Source organism: Mauremys reevesii, linkage group 16 (assembly GCF_016161935.1).
Source record: "Mauremys reevesii isolate NIE-2019 linkage group 16, ASM1616193v1, whole genome shotgun sequence".
In the NCBI taxonomy this organism is placed as follows: Eukaryota; Metazoa; Chordata; order Testudines; family Geoemydidae; genus Mauremys; species Mauremys reevesii.
In genome coordinates, this window is record NC_052638.1 from 24,944,322 (window position 1) to 24,964,967 (window position 20,646).

The 20,646-nt window shown below is 39.7% G+C and overlaps 1 protein-coding gene across 7 annotated transcripts in view; it reads right to left on the reverse strand.

Moving 5' to 3' along the window:
* Nucleotides 1-20,646, reverse strand: part of CEP89 (centrosomal protein 89) — a 113,315-nt gene that overhangs the window by 58,178 nt on the left and 34,491 nt on the right. For all 7 annotated transcript variants that reach the window (XR_005588956.1, XM_039503508.1, XM_039503504.1 and 4 more), the window contains exons 10-16: nucleotides 19,547-19,597; nucleotides 17,793-17,876; nucleotides 15,804-15,907; nucleotides 9,318-9,433; nucleotides 6,215-6,395; nucleotides 4,140-4,307; nucleotides 2,474-2,615 (exon numbers count right to left, since the gene is read on the reverse strand). Coding sequence is in view for 6 of the 7 variants with exons in the window: in XM_039503508.1 (XP_039359442.1) it covers nucleotides 2,474-2,615; nucleotides 4,140-4,307; nucleotides 6,215-6,395; nucleotides 9,318-9,433; nucleotides 15,804-15,907; nucleotides 17,793-17,876; nucleotides 19,547-19,597 (846 nt within the window). In the remaining variant the exon portion in view is untranslated. The remainder of the gene's footprint in view (nucleotides 1-2,473; nucleotides 2,616-4,139; nucleotides 4,308-6,214; nucleotides 6,396-9,317; nucleotides 9,434-15,803; nucleotides 15,908-17,792; nucleotides 17,877-19,546; nucleotides 19,598-20,646) is intronic.

The window sequence follows — 20,646 nt, forward strand, 5'->3', positions numbered from 1 at the left end:
ACACTGGTGCATATGCGCACGACTCCAGAGGGCACTAGAGCTGGCCCAACGTATACCACTAAGGGAAAAATCTCCAGCAACAGTGGATGCATCACGCAAACACCTAGCATGGAATGGTCTTGAGCAAGTAGTCAAAGAATATCTTGGTCCCAATTCATAAAGAACATTTTAGAGTACAATCAGAACTTAATTCTGGTGTGAAGTAAATGGAGTTAAAAAAACAAAAGGAATGATATATTTTGGGTAACCAGACTGTAAGTGTGAAAAATTGGGACAGAGGGTAGGGGGATAATAGGAGCCTATATAAGAAAACGCCACAAATATCAGGACTGTCCCTATAAAATCAGGACATCTGGTCACCCCTAGCTGTATTCACACTAATCTTTGTTGCATATCAGGTGTGTGCACTGCTGCAAATCACAATTAGTTTGTGCATTGACAGAGGCTGTATCAGTTTTATTGCTGCAGTAATCTAGCTCAGAAGTGGTTAGGCCCTTTCTGAATGGAAGGGGCAGAGTTTCTTGGCCAAACTGAAAATGAAAGGAAGCGTTCTTGTTTGAACTGCACGTTCCCACTCCTGGGATGCACCAACAATGTGAGCTGCACTGCCAACACATCCTATGAATGTGAATGGACAGAGTCAATCTCTAAGAACTCCGGTTACAGGTTTATTTCCCTATCATTGTGGCAATCTCTATATCCAGGAGTAGAAACAAGCCCAGCATGACACTGAGACTTGTCACCAGATAATCTGTGGTGTGCTGCCTTCAGAATACTGACAAGTTCCATAGTGTTTTTCCCTTTCTGCTAACCACCTGTTTTTCCTGAGTTAAATTTGAGCCAACTACTTTTAATCTCTGATCATCTCTTCCAGGAATTAGGAAATCTATGTAACAAGGAGTTAGGTTTGGATAGAAGAATAGTTGTACTGAGTAAATCGGCTAGGATGACTGTCATTTTAGTTTTCCTTATTGGGTTGATGTTATGTTCTTTACTTTCGGAACCAAAATCATCAGGAGCTCTTAATGACCATTAGAGTCCTAATGCTCATCAAGTTTTCAGTGTTTTCAGGGTCTTGCCCAGAGCTGGACTCACAGGCCACCTGGACACAGGTCATCTACAGTGCCATATTAGCTTTTATTCATTGCACAGATAGTTCCTTCAAAAATATAGTTTCTTTAACACTGCCTCAGAGTTCAAACACACTAAATCCAATTGAGGGGGAAGAGAGGAGGTTTGGATGAACAGCAATGTCTTGATTTTTCTAAACTGAGCATATACAAATGAGCACAAATTTCTGCTACTTTAAAAGTAAATGGATAGTGAAATGCATAACTGTCCAGAAATTATGCTGTATGTGAAAAGTAGGTGCACAGTTGCATGCATATTTTGTGGGTTCATCTCCGTGTGCACAGTTTACAAAACTGGGCCCGTCAAGTCCTTGACTGGGATAATTCAACTCTCTCTCAGACTAACTGTACACTGTTACAGTCCCCCACTCTCACTCTAATTAAGTCTGTTATATTATTTCTAATCATGGTCCCGGGGATTATTACACTTGCTTTTAAACACTGATCTATAAAATCTCTTCTTTTGCTCTTTCTATCCATGTGCTCAAATCTGTTTACACACCTAAATCAGTGGTCTCCAACCTTTTTACACCCAAGATCGCTTTTTGAATTTAAGGGCAACTCAGGATCTACCCCACCCTTTCCCCGAGGCCCTGCCCCACTCACTCCATTTCCCCCCTCCCACCGTCGCTCACTCTTCCCCCCACCCTCACTCACTTTCACCAGGCTGCGGTTGGGGTTCGGGAGGGGTGTGGGCTCTGGGCTGGGGCCAAGGAGTTCGCAGTGTGGGAGGGGGCTCCGGGCTGAGCATGGGGCAGAGTGTTGGGCAGCAGGAGGGGGTATGGGGTGCTGGCTCCGGAGGGGGCTCAGGACAGGAGTGCAGCCTCCCGCCAGGCAGCACTTATCTCAGGCGGCTCACTTATCTCAGACTCCCTGCCTGCCCCAGCCCCACGCCGCTCCCAGAAGGGGCCACCGTGCCCCTTTGGCCGAGAGGGGCGGGGGGACATGGCTCCGCGCGCTGCCCCTCTCTGCAGCCACCGCCCCCGCAGCTCCCGTTGGCCACAGTTCCCCATTCCGGGTCAATGGGAACTGCGTGGGAGGTGCTTGCAGGCAAGAGCACTGCGTGGACACCCCTCCTCCCTGGAGCTGTGGGGGCATGCTGGCCGCTTTCAGGAGCGGCATGGTCGGGACAGGCAGGGAGCCTGCCTTAGCAGCAGCCCCCCTGCACCACCGGATATTGCGATCAATTGGGAGAGTCTCTAGGATCAACCAGTCCATCACGATGGACAGGTTGGTGACCACTGATATAAACCATTACATTTTGAAATATTAATCCTCATTGTTAGTAGATTTCTTTTTTTCATAATAAAACAAGGAAGCCTGAAATACCCCTAAGAACTTACCAAATGTATAAGATGGTCACGTTCCTGACTTATATTCTCTGCCAAGCTAATAAGATTTGCTAAGTACTGATGAGCTGCCACTTCCTTTTCCATTGCTTCTCCCAACTGCTGTTTCAGAAGACATATTTTCTTCTGTGATTTCCTACAAAATATAAAGATAAAAACAGGAAAATCTTATTTTTAAGCACTAAACTACTGTATAACAATTTTAAAACATTGTTTTTATGCATACATTAGCTTTTAAACGGTATTGTCTTACGAGTCAAATCACATGTAAGGAAAGATTCTGAAACAAGATGATTTTAAATATAAAAGGTCAATAATCTAACCTTAGACCTTTAAAAAAAAATCTTACATCATCTTTGTCAGTTTACAGGAAGACCAAACCTCTATATCCTCTCATTTTTGGCTGTTTTGTTTCAAGCAATGAGTACTACTGAACTATCTGAATGACTAGCAAATACAGTGAAAACTTTCTAACATGGATATAAAAAGATGCTCCCAGCATTATAAATATTTTAAAAAATTCTTGTTCACTGAAATAGCTTTATCTCATGGGTATCATATAAAAGAAGTTTGTTCAGTATGGAACAATAAACTCTTCCATAACACTGAATAATTTACCAGTGTTTATTATTCATTAACTCATCATATGCAATCTGACAATTTATCTACTTTTATTAAAGACCTAAAAAATAATCAAATATTTTTTCAGATATGAACTGGCTCAGGATGCCTGGGTACCACAAGCATCATGGCCTGTGACCACCTTGTATTCTTTCCTGATTTGATGGAGCATGTGATCATAACAAATAATCATTCCGAGAAATATCTTGTGACACATGATAGCTAGAAATTCATGCTGCACACGGTGCAATACAAGGGTAATCCAGCATAATTACAACACTTTTTTTTAGCTGATGGTTCAAAAAATATGAACATTTCAAAATAACATTATTCCAATCATATTTTTGCATGTTCTGTTGTGCTTGCAAAAAGCATCGCGGCATGTGACCCAGCAAATCTGACCCATATTTGTCTTGCATATTTTTCCTAAATTTCATTTGTTCACATCCTGGAGATTTTATTATTTTCCTAGGTTCTCTGACATTCTGTCCAGTCCATTACACACAGTCCGCCACAATAGTCTACTATAAGTTGACGATACACATATACTTTTGTTGTTTTTTATAGTTCTGCATAATACCTGCTGCACTGAGGTAGGTACTTACATTCTATGACAATATTCCTTTTTTACTTGTGAAATGTTTGAATATTGGGCTTAATTTCTAGCTTTACAATATGCCTACAATTACTGTGATTGCTTACCTGAATCAGATAATTGGCTAATTATAATTTTCACATGCATTTTCTCAGTGCAGTCATGGTAATTGTGCATGAAAATTATACATTACAATTATTTGGCTAACATATTAAACATCAGGCCTGTATAGGTAATACAGAAGTTAAATCATATTTCACTGGAAAGACGCACACATTTTAGAGAATATACTTAATTGGCAGCAATAAGACTTCATGTGTCTGGAGTGGGCTGTAGGGGTCGTGGGCCAAGAATATTTTTTCAGTGAGATATTACTTTGTTTTTTTAAATTTTAGTGTCGGTGGAAGGAGATACCCAATGAAGAAGAAAAGGAAATAGATAAACCTATTTGTCTTTTGTGCCATTTTCAGCTCAGCTTCCAGGATCTTGTTTTCAGCAACTAGGTCATTTTTCTCTAAGAGCAGGCTCTTTTTCTGTGCTTGCAATGATGCTAGTCTTTCCATTAGATCTTGCAGCTCAGCACTTTGCTTTTCCTGTTCCTGTTGCAACTGACTGCAGAAAAACACAATATAAAATGGGTATCAAAGATCTATTTCACTGAGAAAATGGACAAGTTACATATTTGACAGTATATTATTATTTTAGCTTACATTTTACTTAGGTGTCAAAGATACGGATGTTAAAAACTTTGCTACAAGTCAGATGGCCAACAAAGCATAATGCCAATGCAATTACTCAATGGAAAGACGTGTACTGGCAACCCTAAATAGGATTTATATGTATGCTATATAGTCAAAATGTATCCTCTTCCTGGTATTTGGTTTTACTGGTAACTCAAATAACCACCACTAAAACTGCATGACCAGCAGTGCAGGAAGCCTGTCAATGGATTACTCTCAAAGGTAAAAATGTGCTATGCCAAGAGATTAATACATTTCCATCATACCTAGTCTTGAGCAAAAATAACTCAGCTGAATGTCATAAAACATAATGAATTAAGTTCTAGACAATCTGAGGTAGAAAGTTAACATTCTCTCTTAAATATGTCCTTTAAAACTCAAATCATGCCATAAAATATCACAGGCCATCAAGCAAAGAACATATTTTCATGGTGGAGGCAGGAAGTAGTAAAACCGTTCTCGGTTCATTAAAATAGCTTAGCATGCATTTTTATAAGAAACTGAGATACATAAATTTAAAACACACTGATGGTTAGTTAGCTACAATCCACTTTAAATCCCTTCACTGTCTTGTAGTTTAAAGTTCTGATATATTTCATTTTTATTATTAAAAACTAAATCTTAGTGAATGGAAGGAGAAGAAATGTTTCTGCACCAGAAGAAAAAAGTAAAAGCTTTTTACTTTTCACCAGAGGCTTATTTGATTCAGACATGTTGTTTCATCAGACTGGATTTATCAAAGTGATGTGCTCCTAGGACCTTTTAAGTTTAGCTGTATCTTTCCCCTAGAGTATGGGTTGGCTACCTGAAATATTATAGACTGTTGGGCATGACACGTTTATTGCTAACTTTTGTTTATTCTTTATGTGGTATCTTGCTAGACTTTCAAGATTTTATAAATAGGAATGGACATTTAATTGACACATCAGATTTGTTTTTCCCAATCTGTTGTACTGTAGTGCTTGGCATTGCTTAGTGTTTTGTTCTGATCTCTCATACTTGAAATTGTGGAAAATGGAGAACAATAGTGTTTTCAGTTTGAGATCTGAGTATATTTTATACATTTGCCACCAAAGAAGGGAACAAGAAATTGAAAACAATTCAGAAATAAGGAAAACAGCTTTTAAGGTTATTACAAATGTTAATATGAATTATCTTATTTCCAATAAAGCAGTTTTCTTATAACAAAAAGACTTCAGTATTTACAATGCAAATTTGCATCTTTGTGCTAGGGCATGAGAACCTAAGCTGAGTGAATTTTTAAAATATAATCAAGCAATGGGAATAGTCAAAAATACATTAGGATTTTTAAATTCAGTTTTAATTGTCCATAGTGTTACCGGTAATGACATTTGTTTTCTAAAAATATAATTTTTAAATGTTTCCTCTTGGGGGGGATTTTTTTTTTTTGTTTGGCTAAGGTGCGTTTTTTGTTTTAGTTTACATGCTGTTTTATCTAGGTATAAATATGGGTGAAATCCTGGTTCTGTGAACTGAATGGCAAAATGCCCATTGATTTTAATGGAACCAGATTTCCCCCTATGTTTTTATCAGCCTAAAAAATTAACTTAACAGTTTTCTAAAATAGTATTGCTCTACCTTCTTTGTACTCTGCCAGCTACCTTAATAACATATGGATCTTGATGGAAAAGAACACTGGTGATTGGGTCCTGGTGCAGCAAAGGGATCTGCATGGGTATAAGAGCCTGCTCGTGTGGATACTTTGCAGGATTGGGGCCTTTCACACCACTTGTCTGTATACAGTATATAGACCCATACCTTCTTAATGCATTTACCAAAGCAACATGCTCCTCTGCTGTTACTCTGCCATTCAGATTTGCTTTCAGTTCTTCACATGTGGAGCATAAAGACTTCAGCTGCTTCTGATTCTCTGATATCTCCTCTTCCTGGCTCTGTTTCTTAGCTTCCAAAACCATTAGCTGTTTGGTCAATTTTGAAACTTCATGGGGGGTGAAAAAAAAACTGTTGACACAACAGAACTAATCCACAAATCAAGTCAAAATTCTAATTAAAACAATAGGACATAATTTAATAGCTGCATTAAGCACTGGACCAACCGTTGCTTGACTTGTCAAATTAAGTATTGCACTTTTATCCTATGGCTTCTGCTATCTGTCAAGCAGTTTATCAAGATACTAGTCTTATCCACAGTTAAGAACAAAGAGAAAATCCTTGTTCTATATCTGAGTTTTCAGTAACTTCTGCCTTGGCTAAAACTAAACCTCAACCAACCCACCTGAAATTCCATGTGTATGTTCTTATGTCAGGGCAGAGGGGGGCATTATTTGTTAGTTTCCTGGATATATATATATATATATATATATAAAAGCTGTTCACTTCTTGGATATTTTCTTGATGTATTTTGGCTCGTCACAACCCCAGAACAGTTTGGCCTAGAAACTTCAAATCAGTTTGAATCTGTTGGTCTTGGTGAGGACTGGTACCTTTTTTAGTAACTTTGAGTTATGGAATGAATGATATTTTTTTTAAATTTAAAAACACTTGCTATGAATATTAGCAGCCCTGTGGAGTTCCAAACTCTGCATGGAGACTTCAAAAGTTTCATATGCCAGGTGCAGATTTTATACAGTTAGTACTGTAGCCCATGAGTTAAGACCTCTTCAATGTTACCAGTATACACACAAATTTCCCAAGACTGTGGATTTCTGAAAGCCAATTCAACTAAAGCACAGAAGCCAAGGGACTTTAGGATTTTACTTTTCTCATGGCTCTCTGAGAAGTCAAAGGAGGAACACCAATATGGCCTCTAACTTCAGTAATATATACCCTATAACAGAGGTGGGCAAACTACGGCCCACGAGCCACATCCAGCCCGTGGCACAGTCCTGCCTGGCCCCTGAGCTCCCAGCCGGGGAAACTAGCCCCCGGCCCCTCCCCTGCTGTCTCCCCTTCCCCGCAGCCTCAGCTCCCTGCGCCACCAGCGCTCTGGCCCACCGCTCCTGCTGGGCAGCGCAGCAGCATGGTTGGCTCTGGCATGGTAAGGAGGGGGGGAGCGCAAGGATCTGGGGGGCAGTCAGGGAACAGGGAGCGATTGGATGGGGCGGATGTTGGGGGGGGGGCATGGTCAGGGAACTGAGAATGAGGGGGCTGGATAGGCGTGGGAGTCCCGGGGGCCTGTCAGGGGGCGAGGGTGTGGATTGGGGCAGTCAGGGGACAGGAAGAAGGGGGGATTGGATGGGTCAGGGGCTCGCAGGGGGGCAGTCAGGGGATGGGAAGTCGGAGGGGGCAGATGGGGGCGGGGCAGGCTGTTTGGGGAGCCAAAGCCTTCCCTACCTGGCCCTCTATATAGTCTTGCAACCCCAATGTGGCCCTCCGGCCAAAAAGTTTGCCCATCCCTACCCTATAATGTAAGTGGTGGGTGTTCCTTAAAATGTACATAGCCAAAAATTAATATCCTTTAATATCCTCAGGTAAATTACATGGTCATCTGTGTTCACCTACAAGATTCCTTCCTAGGTTCAAGGAATCTCAGTGACACATCCAAGTTGTGTTATACATGGCAAATAGCTACTATACTAGGATACTTGTCACATTTTTGCAATCATACCTTCAATAGAAAATGTAGGGTTTGTGGAACACAGTTAAGATTTTTCTGGGTGCATTAAACTGAATTTCCATACTTTCAAAATGATTTTACTTAAAAGTGTGGCTTTTTATATTCGGGTTTTAAACTACAACATATTTTAAGGTGGTTTTTTTTCCTTTAGATCCTGTTAAAAGTTTCTAAATGTTCATAGGATTTTGCTGGTATAATAATACACCAAAAGTAGCAGAATGATTCTTTATCTAGAATCTTTTCGCTCTTACACTTTGTTTTCTTCCTTGCATGTAATTAATGTTATGAAATCAACCACCAATTAAGGAGAACAAATCTGAATTAAACTGTGTATGTTGTGGGCTTGATTCCTCGACTGTAAAAGATGTCATGAAATTTTAAGCAAGGTAAGTTATAAAAACCAGTGGAATCAATAATGTTATTTTTTAGATAATTAACTATTGTAAAGCAATGAACATTACCAACAAAACAGAAAATAAAATCACACAGACTCCAAATGATTTATCTTATACAATGTTTAAATAAGATCAGACTGTGTTTAACATATTTAATACTACATAAAGCTAAAAGCATTCTAAAATTACAAAACATACTTTTATACATAAATAAAACATTATTTTACACTTCTGGTCACTATTTCCAGTAGAGAAAGTGACTTCTGATTAACACATTTTGGTTCAAGACAGTATGTATTACATAATGTCTGCAAGGGAAATAACTTGGATATTGATTGTAATTATATTATTTTGACTTAATGGTGCTTTTAGGCATGTATTAATTAAAATAGTGCTACAGTACTATCTCTGCTACAATCCAAGTAATCCACTCACACCCCAGTCATGGCCTCACAAAGTTGCAAGACCTCCTCATTAACCTTCTTCCAGTGCTGGCCAAGACAGCCATCCATTACACCAGGAGAAAGCTGGACAGGGTAATGTTTTGCAACTGTGGGGTCTATTTCCATTCCCTTGTCCATTCACAAATCCAGGCAGAGTTCCTCTGGACAGTGTCCACTGACTCCCTAGATGCCTCTGAGGAACAGTGAGCACTGTCCAGGGTTCTCTGCTCGGTATCCTCCTCCGGATCCCTGATTCTTTACCTCAGACCTCACTCTACTCCTGTTGATTCATTTGCTGTCTTCCATATTCAACTGATGCCTGAGTCCAGTGGATCTTCCTCATTAATTGACGGGGAGGGGCCTTTAGTTTTGGGCAGGCCTATGCCGGCCCATCCCCAGTACTTCAAATAGTACAGTCAAAGTAAGTAGCAATTGAAGTATCTTACCTTCCTGAAGATGTTGGTTGTAACTCTCCTTTGCTTTAGCCTGCTGAATTTCAAGTTGCTCCATCAACACTCCATTTTCTTCCAAAACCAGCTTTGCCTGAGTTTGCAGCTGCTGCCTATGATGATGATTGATTTAGAAATAATGTACCACTCAAACATTAGTAAGTTAAATAATTAAAAGAAGACAATGAAATGAACCTTACATTAATTTTAGACTGGTATTTGCAGCCTTCTGTTCAAGAAGCTTACTGAAGATAATGACTGAACCCAGATTACTTTAAGGTTATTAGAGTGAAATTATTACATTACAATGTCATTTTCATATGAAAATACCTCCTTAAAAGTAGGTTTTACTTTCTAGAATGTTGAAACAAAATATGAATGAAGAGGGAAATGCAACGACAATGCAGAAAAAAAAATGTGTATGTGAAAGATATGGTAATTTCCTGAATATCCCTGAAAGACCTTATTGAATTAAATGTAAGTATCTTTGGGGTTCATTATATTAAATGGATAGTTTATGTATTGTGGTCTGGGATTGTATGTAGCCTCTCAAAGGAGATGTGATAGATGCATGACCTGCGGGCTCAGAGGACTATATTGAACAATGTGCCAGACAAGAATGGACTCTTGGAAGAAAACATGGTAAGTGGTTTTCCTGGGGAATATTTAGGGGGCGGTGAATGCAAATTCTCCACACTCACCACGATTATGCAGAAACCCAATCTTTTGAAGCTATGCCCCTGAGGAGTGAGCCATTGTCTGCTGTTCACCTACTACATGAGGCCATGATCAAAGGCCCAAGCTGTATAAAGGAAAGACTGACCTATTCATGATTGTTCTTGTTCAGAATCTGAAACAGTTATGAACTTGTAATCACAGGAAAACCCAGCTATGGGTTTTGAAGGACTGACATCTACCAGAGCCTGAGGTTGGAGTTGGTGTGACTTCTGGTAAGCTTTTCAGCATGCATGTGAGTTCTTTTATTGTTTTAAAGTTTTCTCAGTAATGCTTTCCCCTTAAGAATAAATGTTTAGTGAGAGTTATGTGGGAGCTTGTTGGTGCCCTTGAGGGACCACAGAGTGGGTATAAAGGTACAGTTGCCCTGAACTGTGATAACGTATATTTGAATTAAAGCCAGAGGGCTCTCATTTGTGCCAAGTGCATGAAGGAGGGGATAGCCAAATGCTTAATACTGGATCACATAACATATTTCTTAGGACTTGCTAAGTCATCAGTTCACAGCTTATAGATCTAGAAATAGTTGCCAGCGCTAGTCATATAAAAGCTATTTATGGGACTCAGAAAAGAAAGCCGTCTAATCTTAGCTACCTCTAGCATACAACTGACCCTTTGCTCTATACTAGGCATTAATATAGCCTTCTAGGAAGCAAATACAAGTCTTTTTGCTGTTAGGAAAAGTCTAAGGAACTATTTGTGTTCTGATGTGATAGCTGGAAAAGTAGAGAAGTATTGTCCAGGATGCAAGCAGAGATATAAGAAATGTGGACACTTTGAAGACAAATAAGATGCAGTTCATTTGTTTGTGACCACCTGATATCATACAAAATCTTGATTAAAGCAACCACCAAATCAATTAGCTTAACTTTACCCAGTCATAAGATAGAGGGCTAACAGTTATCAATGATATCAATATTAACAAAAGTTTATAGATGTGACCAAAACAAGAAAAATGTAGCCTTATCATATATAGAGTGTTGAAGTATGCACAGCTTGATAATATTGTCTTTTACAATACACGAGCAGAGTGTGCAAAATGACTATGTCAAAAAGACTATGAGTACGCAGCAACACAGGCTGTAGAAGGCCACACAGGACCTGGGTATGTAATCAAGCGGCTAGACAGTGCTGCTGCAGCTTCAATGCTATTGTTATTTGAGATAGATAGCTAAATCAAAGCTAGGTCAGATATGTCTACACACGTGGCAGTCACACTTCTGATTTCAGTGTAGATATATTCTATACTCCCATTCTTGTCTAACTATATCATATAAATGTAGTGTGAATGTTCATGAATTTAATTGCAACATGTTTGGATTAGGTTGCTTGTGGATGCCCGAAACACATCCTGGTGGCCACTAATCATTTGACCTTAAAATATGAAGCTGGGGTCTGACCACACAAGAATGCACCAATGATCATAGCTGTCCTCAAGATTCCTACAGTTGTGATTGGCAAATTAGACCAATGGTGGACAAAATCATTCTAAATCTGGTGGGGAAATCTAGATAATAAAAATTGCCTCCCTCTCCCCAATATTTTGCTACTCATATGAAGGTGGGATTATGTTGCTAGCAGTTTTTTTCCAACGACTTCTGAAATTTGGGGAACAGCCAAATCCCTTGAGATTTCTAAAGTCCCTACATTTCTGAAGTCCCTGCTAATGGGCTAGTGCCCCCCACCTGTGGAATTCGGAGGTGGTACAATGTTATTACTGGTGGTTCTAGGACTAAGCTCTGCCCTTCATCTCTGGCCACCAGAAGAGTTCTTCCACAGTGGTAAAAACACTCCAACAACTAATTATTAGCATTAAGAAAACTTGATATAATGTATTAAATTAGCCTTAAGACAATATATGTCTATGTCTCCCTTTAGAGACAATTTATATTCTGGTCATTAACCAGACTAGTAGAGTGGGTTGAATTCAGAGAGAGCTGCTAACAGGGGGGAAAAAATTACCAGGTAAGACATTTCTCATTTTGTTGCACAGTTTCTTTCCTCATTCATTACTAAAGGGAAGTAGCAAGCAAGAAATCCTAGAAGCAGGGAGGGAAAGGATAAGTAGAGTTTTATAGTAGAATTGCAGGCAGGCATGGAAGTCTCTCCCCACCCCCACCCCCCCAATAAAGCAAGAACTTCGTAAGCAAAGGAGTTATGTGGGAACCAACCCAGTAGCAACTTCCTACAAAAGGATGAATCTCCAAAGGAATGGAAACTTTGCAAACTTTTTCAGATGAGGCTCATACATTCTCCATCAGTGCCTCTAGGGACTGCTGTGAATAGTTTCCCAGATACCTAGAATGCCAACTGGTGCAGGATTTTCACATCTTGCCTGTAGCAACTTTGAGACTTAGGGCCTTGGCATTTTGGATAAAATGAGATGAACAGGGTACAGTTAGCATATGTACTCCACTTTACAGTTCTAGGAATGCCCATTTTATGCCACAACCTTTCAAGGGTACAACAAAATGATGAGATTCCAAGAATTGTAGAAAGAGAGAACTTACTTTAAACAGAGAGGTTTCTAGAGCTATAAGAATATTCTTTCCCTCATGATAAAAGCAGTGTGGTTCTTGTATAGATCATCATCTCTTTTCTCCCAACACCAAGGTTCAGTAGGGCTGATATTATGAGTAGATTCCATCCATATCTGTTTTGAGCCACGATTTGAGCTTGTTGGGGTGCTGACTGGATGGTTTTATATACCATATTATACCACTGTCTCCTTGGATGTCCACTGCTTCTCTCTCCTTGCACTCTTCCACAGAAAACAGTCTTAGGCAGTTGTTGCTAGAATAACCCCCTACCATGGCCAAGCCATTGTGGTTGTTGCCTTGTAATGACTGTAGTCACACACTGCACTTTTAGTCTTCTATAGATGTCATAATTTCTTAGCCTATCTAGCCTTTGTCACACCTAAAATATGTTTGAAGCTTCTGCTCCAGATGCATTGTCAGTACCCATGTTTCACACTCATAAAGTAATGTGAGTACAATGAGAATTGAATATTATCTGTCTTTAGCTTTTCTAGATACTCATTTAAGGTTACAAACATTTTTATTCAGGAATGCAAACATTCTGCTGGAAGTAGCTATCTGCTTTTTGATGTCATTCATCTTCACAGCAGTTGTCATAGGTTATGATGGAACACAAGTAGGAGAAACTGTCTACTTGTTTAATGTCTACACCATAATGTCTAGTTTAGCCTGTTTCTTGATGTTACCATTAGTTTGATGGTTTGTTCATTCGTGTTTAATCCCCATTCTCTGGCTGTTATGTACAGGTTAGTTGCTGCTTCTTGGTTGTATTCCTCCACAGGCATTATCAATATATTGTCTGCAAAGTCAAGTTGACTGATAATTTGCCCCAACATTTTGCAGCCTCCACAAATGCTACTAAGGGAGTTAGACAAAATGTTTTTCTACATATAGAGCAAAAAGTACTGGACTGAGTACATATCCCTGCTAATACATATCATATCAGCCGCTAACACATACTGCAGTGGTTCCCAAACTTTAATAGCCTGTGAACCCCGTTCACTAACACATCAAGTCTCGCGAACCCCCTCCTAAAAATGAATATTTCCAGGGTTTTTCTCCTATACCTAAGTATAAATTATAAAAGTAGTAATCTTGGAAATATAAAATTTGTTTTTATGACATGCTTATTATACACTATTCAGTATTAATTATTATTTATCATTACAGTATTTTTATTACATTATGAAAACGGCAACACTCTTCCAAGATCTCACTTTCGTAGCTTGTATCACTTTGAATGAGCCTGTTATAAGACAAGGCTCCTATGTTTCATCAAGGAGTATCAGATGTGAAACAGCAGGAAGGGATTTAAGAAGCCAACTCAGAGTTCCTCCTACACAAGCATTCAGGTCTTGAGCAGCCAGGCAAACAGTGCACGTTACAACAAAGCTTAAACTTGTTCTTCATAATAATTTTAAAAACAATACTAGCTGCCTATTTAATTTTAAAAACAGCAAAAAATATTCACCTCCCTTTCCGTTTCCTATAAGGAGTCTTGAAGTTTAAATCTCCTCAGTGTGATAGATATGCTTTCTTTGATCTGCTTAGCTCTTGGAAGTCCAGGGGCTCCGGGCTGCTGGCCCTATGCTGCCCAGTGTCCCTAGGGACAGCTCTGTCCACCATTAGGGAATTTTTTTCCCGAGAACCCCCTGTAATATTTCGCGAACCCCAGTTTGGGAACCACTGACATATTGCCATACAGACTCTGCAGTATCTGAATCAACTTGCTGATAAAACCATATCACTTGAGTGCCTTCTACAGAGTCTCTCTGTTAATGGAGTCAAAAGCCCCAGCAAACACTCCCTGAGGGGGAGAAGGGAATAGAGAAGAGATTTAACCCCTAATTTTCATCCCACTTATTCGTTAACAATATTAATTGCTGCCTTGCAAAAGACACATTTGTTTTTTTCCTCTTTGGGACCCAGACTCTCTGGGATTTGCAAGACTTCCCCTTGAGTATCCTGAGAACCCCCCAATTTCCAGTGGGAGGAAGAGGAGCTGTGGAGGAGTCCTGCTTCTTCCCCTAGGGAGTGGGAGACCCACTTTGGTTTCTGGAGGAGGGGACAGGAAACAGACTCTGGATCCTTTCCATGATTCCCATTCCATTCCAGATTTGTTGTGAGACTTACCCCCTGAGTTGGCCAGATAACTTTTTCTTCATTCTTAGACTCTTTTACCAAAAGCTCAGAAGCTCCTGAAGAGGCTTGTTTGCATTGGAGTCCCAGTTCCTTGGGGCAGTGGGGAACTGACATGCCAGTCTGACTCTGAGCACCATACCCTGGCAATGTGCAATATGAGGGTCAGCTAGCTGGGTACAGGAAGGGCACAAGTGATCCTCTGTAAATCCTGTAAATGCTGGCTCACACAGGGAACACCACTTGGATTTAAGCCAGGTGTTTGCAGGACAGTTCTGACATGCATGCCTGAGTGGGAGCAGAGAAGTCCAGAAAGTAGGTGCTGAAGCAGCAGATCCAAATGGTTATAATCGCCATGTTGCTATTTACCCAATCTGAGGGGATATAAATTGCAACTGCACAAAACAAAATAAAAGGTTTTAAAACAAAATGGTTGGAAGAAACTGAATCGCAAACTTGTTCTACCACCAAAGACAGAAAATCTGGGTGGCCTGAGCTGAAGGGCAGAGCTTAGTCGGGGAACAACCAGCAACAACGCGGGATAGCCTCCAAATTCCACAGGTGGAGAGCATTTGTAATGAATGAGGACAGAAGCAGTGCAACAGAAATGGTCAATTCTGGTAAAGTTGAATAATTTTTTAATTAAACGTACTTTACTTGATTTTAAGATTAGTACATTAACTGATTAAAACATTTGAGAGTTTTATAGATAAATGGTTAGTGTACACTGACTCTCTTCTCTTTTGGGATATGAAGTTTACTTCAAATTAGATCAAAGAGACTAAAAATCATTCTGATCTATTGTCCTAGAAAGTTCACAGATATCATGAAGATTTGTACATTGGACAGATCTTAACTAACATGTATCAAATGTACAAAATCTTTCCTACTGGTATTGAGCATTTGACATTAAGGCACTACGTTTCAAAATCAAACTCCCATTGACTTACATGGAGCCAGGATTTCACCCGTCATGTTTATATGCTCTTAAAAGTCTGTTTGTATAAGAGTAGTATAATAAGAGTACTTTTTCACTAATTTCTAATAAATACAAACAAAATCCACTTGCCATTCCTTCAGGGTAATGGAACTATTTTTATTTAATTGCTGGTGCAGTTGTTCATTCTCCTTCACCAATTCTTCAACTCGTATCCTAAACTTCTTCATGTCCTCCTGAAATACAAATAAATTCACATAAAAATATCAAAATATACATATTTTGCTTTAGCTTCATGCTGTAAGAAATATTTTATTAACTTATATCTGAGTGTGTTTATATCATGCATGTAAGAATAGCAAGTTTACTTGACTGCCCATCTTTAACTCAGTCTGTTAGTGTCAGTGCTGCTGAAGGAAGCATATCCATACCTACATTGAAAATTGCTTAACTGATTTAAATATAATTTGGTATAAAATACATGCATTTTCTGTTAAAAAATAATAATAATAAAAACAAAAAAACCTGAGAGAGAGGTTTTGGCTTCAGGTCTTATGAAATAGCCAAATTATAACCTCCCGAATAATGGAGGTTTATTGGAGTTACCAGATGATGCTATTAATTAATTTTCAGTATACTTGATTATGGAAATATATTATGGTGAATTTACAAGAACAGAGCCCTAGGTATCTTCTGTTCTGCTTAACAACTTCATCCTTGTGAGGAAGAAGAATATTGAAAGATACAAGACTTTTGCTCTGAGGCTGAAATTTATTTCCTTGCAGATGACCCAAAATATCTTGTTGTAGAGAGGAATGAACACAGCAGATGCACAGGAAAGCTTTGCAACTTGTGTCCATTGCAGAGGTGGGTTCTGTCCTCTCTCTAAATTAACCAGTCACCGTTTTCAATAGATTCAGTGGCCAAGAATTCTCCCTGAGAGTAGGGTTGCAGAAAAATGAACAACCTTGCCCCACCCACTGCCCCACCCTTTCTCCAAGGCCACATCCCTGCTCGCTCCATCCCCTCTGCCTTTGTTGCTCACTCTCACTCACTCATTTTCACTGGGCTGGAGCAGGAGGTAGGGGTACAGGAGGAGGTGAGGGCTCCAGCTGGGAGTGCGGGGTCTGGGGTGGGGCCAGGGATGAGGGGTTTGGGGTGCAGGAGGGGGCTCTGGGCTGGGGCCGAAGGGTTCAGAATATGGGAGGGGACTCAGGGCTAGGGTGAGGGTGCAGGCTCTGGGAGGGAGTTTGGGTGTGGGAGGGAGCTCAGGGCTGGGGCAGGGGGTTGGGATGCAGGAGGGGGTGTTTGGGGTGCGGGTTCCAGGCAGCACTTACCGGTAACTCAGGAGGCTCCTGGAAGCAGCCGACATGTCCCTCCAGTCCCTAGGTGCAGGGGCAGCCAGGGGGCTCTGCGCGTTGCTCCCGTCCACAGGCACTGCCCCCGCAGCTCCCATTGGCTGCTGTTCCTGGCCAATGGGAACTGTGGAGCCACCGCTCAGGGTGACACCTGTGCTGTAGGCAGGGGCAGCAAGCGGAGCCCCCCGGCCACCTTTGCGCCTAGAAGTTGGAGGGACATGTCAGCCGCTTCCAGGAGCCATGCAGAGCCGGCTGATGCAGCCAACTGGACTTTTAACAGCAGCTGACTGGAGCCGCCAGGGTCCCTTTTCGACCGGGCATTCCGGTCGAAAACCAGACGCCTGGCAACCCTACCAGAGAGGGTGGAAGAAGGCAGTGGTCACTATTAAAACCTCTGGTTTGAATAGTAGGGGCTGCAATGCAACCTTACAGTCTTCCCTATTGGTTGCAAAGGTGAATTCTTTCCTTCCCAAACTACGGTTGAGACCTCCACACAAAGTCTATTTACTCTGGTTTTCACCCTGAAAAGGACAATTCTTGTACATCTCAATGCTCTGCCAGCTCACAAAAACAAAACAGAGAAAGCAGGCAGAAAAAACAGATGGTGTAATGTGTATGCAGGCCAAAAATCAGAGCAAAGCTAGTTCTAATTTTAGGCCTCCAACAGCTTTGACAAGATCCCTTTAAGGATTTCAACAGTTTGTGATGTGTTCCTATTTATTTCCACTCTACTGTTAATTTTTTTAATTATTTGCCAACTTGCCTCATGTGCAAGATTTAAATCCTCCTTTTCTCGCATTCTGTCTTCATATGCCAATAGGAGAGGTGACAAGTATTTCATATCCAGCTGAAGAAAAAAACCCAATGTATTTTAATCCATGGAAATATATTCAAAAATATATTATAAATATTTTAGGTTCCTTTTTTAGTTCCATATTTAACTTTTAATGTAGTCAGATTCAAGCCAGAGTTTAAGTAAAATGAATGAATACACTGAAAATGTAGATCTCCGCACAATACACAGGCCAATAGATTGTGCAAAAACTGATGAAAAGATGAATTTTTATAAGCAGAAAATAAAGGCCTGATTTTACATGATGTGTGCTCTCAACTCCCATTAACTGCATCTGCAGGTGATTTCAATGGGATTTCAAGGGACCCACTAGCTCACAGAATTCCTTATAATGAGAACTATAAAAGACACTTTACATTGATTCACAAACTCAGAACACCATTAACTTCAATGGGAAATGTGAGTGCTTAGTACCTCCCAGGAGATGGCTCAGCACTGCAAGTTCAGCCTGTGTGCTAAATTCTGGCTCTCATAGGCATTTTTGTAAGTAGGAAAAGCCACAGCTGAGAAAGAACTGCTCAACTGGTGAACCTAAACCTGTTCTGGCTACCTAAAAAACAACGGACCTCACACTCAGCAAGTCCTCCAGGGTTCTGATTGTGAAGGGGTGTGGTCCATTTTAGCACATTCCCACTGAGTGAACCCCAATGCACTCACCTTGCTTGAATTACTTGTGCTCTTGGTACACTGCGCAGGTGATGGTGCAGGGATTATGCAAGCATTCACAGGCCAACTAGAATGTCCATGTTTTCCTTGGACATTATTAAGCCAAGTATTGGTAAAGTTTGATCCTGCTTAGTTTGAGATCTGACAAAACCACACACCAAGGTGCTATGGCTACAAACTAAGAGCATCTTTTTCACTATCCTGCCAAATTCTAAATTCAGGATTGAAGTCAATGAGGCTATTCATGTGTTTAAAATTAAGCACCTGCATAAATGCATTCTGGTCCATACATCTAAGAAGTTGGAGGAAGGACTTTTCTTCCATTTTTTATATTATTTAAAGTGTTTGACTAAATATAGAAGATTCAGGGGGAAATCTTGAATTTAGGATTTGGCTGGAAAATTGAGACATTTTGTTTTAAATATTAGATATACAGATTTTATAAAATATAATTTAAGTATTTTGTTCCTCTTTTAAGTTTACCAACTTTTAAAATATTGTTTTTCATAAAATTTTGCAGTTCTTCTTTAGGGAGGATATACTCTCTGCAGTACCTGGATAAAATATGCCATTTGTTGTCATTTGAGCTGTGCTTTTTTGTAGCTCTTAAATAATTTAAAAAATACAGTTAATCAACAGTTCCCACAATTCCATTATATATTGGACAATATCAAACAATAGCAATTTTTTCCACTTCTCACTAATGTGTTTTTGAATGAAGGCCATAAATCACAATAACTTTAATAGCAGATGTACATGTTTACTGCAGGGCTGAATTTTGCCCTCTATCTTAAATCATAGTATAAACATTAATAAATGCCCATCATCTCATAAGTGCTAGCATCTAGTAGCTCAGCACAGTATCCAAAGAATATTCTGTAGATTTAAATATTTCTGTTTCAAATTTATTTGGAAATTATACAAATTTTAGAAAAAGCTAAGATTAAATACAACAATTAACCAATATATAGTAAAGGTAAAAATACTGATTTACTTACCAGCCAGGGAGGGGGTGGCCCTTTTGCTGGCAGACCTCCAATTTTTATATTCTAAAATAATTTTAGAAAATTGGAATTCAAATTAAACTGTTTCTGCTTTTTGATTCCTCAAGCATTGTCCACTTGCAAACCATATGACTCTTTATACTCAGACATATGTTTCTAAGTAGATAATACGTATAGTACTTACAGAGTCACCAAAACTGAGACTTTCTATTCTTATTGAAATAATGTAAAGCATAATTTAATCCAGGCTAGTTTTACTAGTAAATTCTCAATTTAATTTTCATAAATATCTTAAATTCTCAGATTGATACAGATAAGTCTGAAGAGTATGGTATTATAAAAGGAACTCTAAATAGAATGTAGGAATACTGGTAAATTTTGGTGCGAAAAGAACCATTACATAAATGGGTCATGGTGAGGAAACCATTCCTTTCATGAGTTTATTTTAATAAGAAAAGGATTAAAAAAACTCTACTGAAGGCAAAGGGGTATATTTTCCACCAGAAGCACACGCATAGTTTCAATTAAGCATAAAATCAAGTTGCCATTTTGATGTATCCGTGAAATTTATACAGCCCCCATTATCATAGTAACTGAGAATCTCAAAATCTTTAATGTATTTATCCTTACAAGGTAGGAGGTACATAAGGACATAGAACTGTACGGGACCTTCTGGATCATTGAGTCCAGTCTCCTGCTATCGCAGGCAACCCCGTTGTATCATCCCATTCATAAACATTCAGGCTGCATCCTAACAGTAATATTCTTCCCCTTTGACAGATGGAGAATTGAGGCACAGAGAAACTAGGTGACTTGCCTATATTCAGAGAGGAAGTCTGTGGTGAAGCAGGGAAGTGATCCCAGGCTTCCCAAGTCCCTGGCTAGTGCTCTAACTGCTGAGAAGGATAAATGTGAAACTTCTCTTTGCTCAGTTACCCCATGTTAACACTTGCTTGTGTGATTTACAAAAAATAGTTGTAATTTACTTCTGATTATTTATAAGTCTTTCCATGGTGCTCAGCACCAATCAAAGGTTCTCAAAAGGCTTTATGATTAGACCTATTATCTAATTTAACCATATCAATGTCTTTCAC